The sequence below is a fragment of the Cyprinodon variegatus genome, unplaced genomic scaffold, assembly GCF_000732505.1.
Source record: "Cyprinodon variegatus isolate N-32 unplaced genomic scaffold, C_variegatus-1.0 Scaffold2580, whole genome shotgun sequence".
NCBI classification, from domain to species: Eukaryota; Metazoa; Chordata; class Actinopteri; order Cyprinodontiformes; family Cyprinodontidae; genus Cyprinodon; species Cyprinodon variegatus.
This window is the reverse complement of record NW_015153033.1, coordinates 3,072-8,771: the sequence shown is the minus strand read 5'-3', so window position 1 is coordinate 8,771 and position 5,700 is coordinate 3,072. Positions and strand designations below refer to the sequence as shown.

General features: G+C 51.8%; 2 protein-coding genes across 3 annotated transcripts in view; both read right to left on the bottom strand.

Moving 5' to 3' along the window:
* cdyl (chromodomain protein, Y-like) overlaps window positions 1-1,704 on the bottom strand; it is a 7,360-nt gene extending 5,656 nt beyond the window's left edge. The window contains exons 1-2 of one of the 2 annotated variants that reach the window (XM_015369168.1): window positions 1,500-1,704; window positions 381-1,005 (exon numbers count right to left, since the gene is read on the bottom strand). In XM_015369168.1, coding sequence (XP_015224654.1) covers window positions 381-1,005; window positions 1,500-1,523 — 649 coding nt within the window. In that variant the 5' untranslated portion in view covers window positions 1,524-1,704. Of the gene's footprint in view, window positions 1-380; window positions 1,006-1,290; window positions 1,454-1,499 lie in introns of those variants that run through there. The other variant, XM_015369169.1, reaches the window with a different exon arrangement.
* Window positions 1,705-2,581: 877 nt separating this feature from the next.
* Window positions 2,582-5,700, bottom strand: part of LOC107080960 (protein disulfide-isomerase TMX3-like) — a gene marked incomplete at its 5' end in the record, with an annotated part of 6,073 nt that continues 2,954 nt past the window's right edge. The window contains 9 exons of the mRNA XM_015369170.1: window positions 2,582-2,842; window positions 2,919-2,987; window positions 3,063-3,192; window positions 3,270-3,326; window positions 3,511-3,564; window positions 3,640-3,697; window positions 5,007-5,105; window positions 5,198-5,264; window positions 5,342-5,419. Coding sequence (XP_015224656.1) covers window positions 2,648-2,842; window positions 2,919-2,987; window positions 3,063-3,192; window positions 3,270-3,326; window positions 3,511-3,564; window positions 3,640-3,697; window positions 5,007-5,105; window positions 5,198-5,264; window positions 5,342-5,419 — 807 coding nt within the window. The remainder of the gene's footprint in view (window positions 2,843-2,918; window positions 2,988-3,062; window positions 3,193-3,269; window positions 3,327-3,510; window positions 3,565-3,639; window positions 3,698-5,006; window positions 5,106-5,197; window positions 5,265-5,341; window positions 5,420-5,700) is intronic.

Sequence of the window (5,700 nt, the reverse complement as noted above, 5' to 3'; positions counted from 1 at the left end):
ACACGGTTCCAGTAACATCAGCCACGGAGTCACACGGTTCTAGTAACATCAGCCACGGAGTAACACGGTTCTAGTAACATCAGCCAGGGAGTTAAACGGTTCTAGTAACATCAGCCACGGAGTAACACTGTTCTAGTAACATCAGCCACGGAGTAACACGGTTCTAGTAACATCAGCCACGGAGTAACACGGTTCTAGTAACATCAGCCACAGAGTTAAACAGTTCTAGTAACATCAGCCACAGAGTTAAACAATTCTAATATTTAAAGCTTTGTGTTTTTCCTCCGAGCTGCTGTGTTTCTCTGAGGTTCTATCAGTATTTCAGTTCGGTTCTAAGCGGGGGAAATCTCTACACCATGAGACAGACAGAGCGTACTGACCAGAGCCACACAGGGAGCGCACAGCAGCAGGGATCGCCGGGACCCCTGGGAGCGGCGGCATAGGGTTCTGGCTCCGGGGTCGGGTCCCCATACGGGCCCTCTCCTGACCCGGGCCCAACTGGACTCTGGTAGGTTTTTCCAGCAGGGCGACCTCAGGCGGGACCAGGTGAGCCTCTTGGGTGCCGGCCTCCAGACTTTGGGCCGCTTCACTAGGAGAGTCCTCCGATTTGGGACGGGAATTCATGGGACTTTTGGGAACCAGAATTTTGATGCCACTTTTGGCCAGATCCAGGCCCCGGCGGGCCGAACCGCCCGGAGGCGTGGCCATCAGCGTGGCGCTGAGAGCTGCTGTGGGGGGAGCCTGCTGAGGGTTGTCCGCTGGGCGGGGCGAGCTGAGGGGCAGCTGTAGGTCACAGAGGGGGGCGGGGCTGTAGTGGGGGTTGCGGGTTGAACGCAGTAGGGTGGTGTCCCGCTGCTGCTGGTTGAACTGGTGGACATAAGACATGCAGGTGGACAGGTGTCCCTCAGGCTCCCAGGTGTCCCCCTCTGAGCCGTAACCCCTCCAGCGGACCAGGTACTCCACCTTGCCCTTCCTGTTCTTCCTTTTGTCGATGATCCGCTCCACCTGCAGGGCGAAACCATCATCATCACCTTCATTATCACCATCATCATCATCATCACCTTCATTATCACCACCATCATCATCATCATAATCACCACCATCATCATCATCATCACCACCTTTATCATCACAACATCATCACCACCATCATCACCATCATAATCACCATCATAATCACCACCATCATCACCATCATAATCACCACCATCATCACCATCATAATCACCACCATCATCATCATCACCATCACTCTGCCTGCTAATGATTCCTTGTGGTCTCCACTGTCACCATAGTTCTGTTCAGTATTCTCCCTCCAGGTTCTGGTACTTTGGCCGGTCCAACATTCCGAGTCCGAACCTGACCGGTGAGCAGAGCGATTGACCTGCTTCCATTCTACCCACCAGAACCACCGCGGTTCGGCTCCTAACCTGCCTCGGAGCTCCCAGCCGGGCTCGGAGCTTCCTCCACTGGCTTCCCTGCTAGCATGCTAGGCTTACCTCGTAGAACTCCTCCGTGGCCATGGAAACCGCGCGCGTGCACGATCAGGCAGCGGAAGCCTCCTCAGTTCGGCCGCAGCATGAGAGGAGGTCCAGGAACCGGTTCGGAGCGGTTCGGTGGTGCTTGGGTCCGGTGAGAGAAAGAAGGAAACTTTTCAGTCTGTAAGTTGTTAGCATTAGCCTCCCGGAAACAGCCTCTGAGCTGAGCGCCTTTCAGAATAAAAGCCGCTGACGAAAAATCACTGATCAGCTGTAGACTTGGAGGACTGCAGCCAATCAGCTGCTTTCTTCTATTAGTTTAATGGCTGCCTGCAGCCAATCAGCTGCTTTCTTCTATTAGTTTAATGGCTGACTGCAGCCAATCAGCCTACCTGAATACTGCTTAGAGGTCATATTTCAGGTAGTTTAATACTTAAGTTAGCTCTAGTTAAGGTAGGTAAGGTTGAGTTAGTTTAAGGTCAGTTTCTAGATGCTACTTATTTACATGCTTAGAGAAGGCACTTTATTAGGCAACAGCCCAGACCCAGTTACTGGCTTTAACAAAACACACCACTATGAATCTAGCATTTTATCTCTGTGTTAGTGTTCAATGCTGGTGATGAAATAGGGACAAATATAAAAGCTGCAGGAAACTGGACCTCATGGACAGTCTGACAGTCCTGAAGTACAGAGCTTCCTTTACAGGATTGTTAGTCAGAGTCAGTTTGATGTTGTAGCAATCTGCCACAACAATTGTACTAAAGTACCGTTTCCACCAGTAGGGGTTAGCACATGGTCATCTCTGAGCGGTACCGATTCAGAATCAGAGCAGGTCCAAACTGCTGTAACAAAAGCACAGAGGCCATGTCCACCCCCCCCCCTCAGTGAAAGGAACCACCGCAAACAGGGCAGGTTGGTCTGGAAACTTCTAATGGCCTAAATTTGTTCCAGAACAGATGAGCCAATAAGATCAGAACCAAAGAGTCAATGGTTTTGAAATGATCCCACTGGAGTCTCAGAGGTTTTCCACAGATCTATGCCTTTATTTCAGCTCTAAAAGAAACCGACCTGAGCCAGTTAATCTCTGCTCATCCTGACCAGAACCAGAGCATCCTATGCAGGTTTGAAGACAGGACCGGGTTCGGTGCTCTACATGTTGCTGCAGCCACTCAGTCACACTTCTTGTCTGTCCCTTTCTTCTGTCGCTGCAGTGATGGCGCCAGCAGAGGAACCTCCTCCTCCTCCGAGGCGTCGTCCTGCGAACTGGGTCTGTTCTTGATGCACAGGTAGCAGAAGATGCAGCCCACGCTGAGAGGGAAGCCTACCAGGAAGCAGCCGAGCACCGGAGCATCCCTGAACACCGGCTGCAGAGGCAGAAGGATCAGGGTCAGTGAGGACGGCGGACATGACAGTCTGAGCTTGGACCAGGTTTGGTCTTACCATTAACGTCATCCTGGTCTCATAGACGAAGCGTCTGATGCGCTGTGAGAAGCCGTTTCCTCCCAGACTCTGAGGAGCAGGTCAGACAGAATTCAGAGACCTCCCAGTGTTCCCAGTCCCTCCCACCAGCTGGCTTCAGCTCACCTCCATGCTGCCGTCCAGGACACCGTCCAGAAAGTGGAGCAGATGGAGCTCTGTCTCTATGGGGCCGGGCGGTAGGAAGAAGGTGTCACTGGACAGGTTGACCACTATGAAGGAGGGAACCACGGCCTGGCTGCCGATGGCAGGAAGAGGCGCTGTTATTGAGCTGAGCTAGCTTCTAATGATCAAGGGTTAGGGAGGAGAACTCACCCCATGATGAGTCCGTCAATGTAGTCGCTGCCCTCCATGAAGCCGAAGTAGAACTTCCTGAATGCAGACACAGTCCGAGTTAACCTCTCTGACAGGTCCCTCCCTAACAGGATGGTCTGTTCTCTATGGTTCTTCAGTCTGTGCTAGCCTCATAGCTAACGCCACCCTCTCTGACATCTGGCTCATTCCTGATCTGAGTCACCGTCTCCTGACTTGGAGTCTGTCAGGCTTTGCCACTGACCTGCTGTACTTCTCCTTGTGCTCTGTAGCTACCTTCTCCACCAGCCGCTTGAACCTAGATGAGGTGACATTAAAGGCATCACAGCATGAAGTTAAAGAGACAGACAAATGACACACAGTGAGGACTCACTTCAGGCTTTCTGCACACAGGTGTCTCTCCTCCAGCAGAGCCAATAGCACCAGTTTACCTGCAGGAGAAAGGTGGACCTGATGAGCAAGTCCCATCTGGTTCTTCCTTTAGCTCCCTATCCTGTCACCACCTCCTCCTTGGTCCAAACCATTTGGCCCTCGTGTGTGAGAAACATTGAACTGAGCCTCTGCAGAGGCACCTCTGCTGGAAATGGAACGTTCTAGCAGGCCCATGTCCATCTCACAGCCAGCCAGCACCAGCTGCATGCTACAGATTATTGGATTATCAGACAACCATGTGTTTGTCTGGCTCAACTCTCGGGCCACTGTCCAGAACCAGAGCTGCTGATGGCTGCCTGACCAGAACCTTCTCTGTAACCTTGGCAATAAGGTCATCACTGATCCAAGTCTCTAACAGCAGAAGGAGACAGGAGCAGAGGTGGTTGCCCCCCTGGGTGTCACCCATTGAAGGACTTGGTAACCTGTCCAGGCAGGGACCTCACTTCTTTGGAAGAGGTTTTAGGAGTGTCACACCGGTTCCAGAGAGGGCCGTGTGGCTGCAGGTTTTCTTTCCAACCAAGCAATGGCACACCAGAGCCCAGTCATCTCATCAACTCAGTGCAATCTGAACATGATGACTTGATGGGATGAATGGAGTCTGGTGTGCCATTGCTTGGTTGGAAAGAAAACCTGCAGCCACACGGCCCTTTCTGGAAGCGGTTTGACACCCCTGGGCTAAATTATCCTTTTTGGGACCTAAATGAGGTTGGTTCCAGACCTGCAGAAGACTCGGTCAGAGTGGGCGTTACAGTGACAGCAGCCTGGTCAGCCATGTGATGAACTACAGAAGGATCCCTTCTTCAGCCTAAACCAGCAGCAAACCCAGTGGAGAACAAGGCAGCAAGATCCTCTCCAGACCTCACGTCTTCCTTCTGGGACTCAGCTTACTAAGAGATGAAGAGACTGAGTCCTAGTGTGAGGCCCGAGTCAGAGACAGAGGGTCCAGGTACAGTAAAGTTCTCGAGTAATGGTGATCAAACAGACAATACATATAAACACTGAGCAGGTGAGACAAAGACATACATGGAAAGAAACTTTTTCCACGTGAAACAGCTCCATGGTTGGCCCTGTGAGCTCAGGTTGATCTCTTAACCTCTGGAGGTCACATGGGGTTCAGGATCCACCTCATAGCATCCAGAGGCCAGCTGAGCATTAGTCAGGTTGAACTTTGTTTCCATCATGAATCAAACCTTCCTGTTCTGACAGATTCTTCCATGTTGGCTGGATGGAACCAGCTAGAACACCTAGATCCTCAGCTCTGAAGGCTTCCCTAAACGCAGCACACCGTCCCAGGAGGGACTCTCTTACCTGACTCCCCCATGGCGTACAGAGTGTAACTGTCAATCAGAGAAAAGTGCGGGAAGCGCTCTCTCTGGATCCACGACCTCAGGTCTCCGTCCTGCTCCTCTGAAACACAGGAGGCTACCATGAGTGAGAGTCCACCCGGGCTCTGGAGGAAGCCAGCGTGGTCTCCTTTCAGCCAGGGATACCCGTCTCACCATTATAGGTTAAGTAGGTCCCATCCTTAAAAAGCAGCACAGCTGGTAAAGAGGTAAGGGTCAGCTCCTGAAACACAGACAGAGGTCAACCTCATGCAGTTCCTGAGAACATCTAAGGCCCAGCCATGTTCCTCAGGGTCTCACCTTGGGCAGGACCTCTCTGCTGGCTGAGAAGAAGGATGTGTGGATGATAAGTTCCTCTGCTGTAGCCGTCACATTTGCCTACAAACACAGAGCGGGTTCTTGGTGGGTTCAAAGGGTTCTGAAGAAGCAAACAACAGGAGGCTGCCTGTGATTGGTGGAAAGCTGCTGCACACGCTGGTGATTGGCCATGATGCACACACTTTGGGATGTGTGTCTGTCCATGTTTTTGTTACCCTGTGGTGACAATTTCTCAGAAAACTACAGTTTTGGGTACTTCTGGGGACTAACGATGAGAAGTCCTCGAGCTGAGTTAGGTTCAGATCAAAGGCGTGAATTGAGTATAGGTCAGGTTTAGGGTC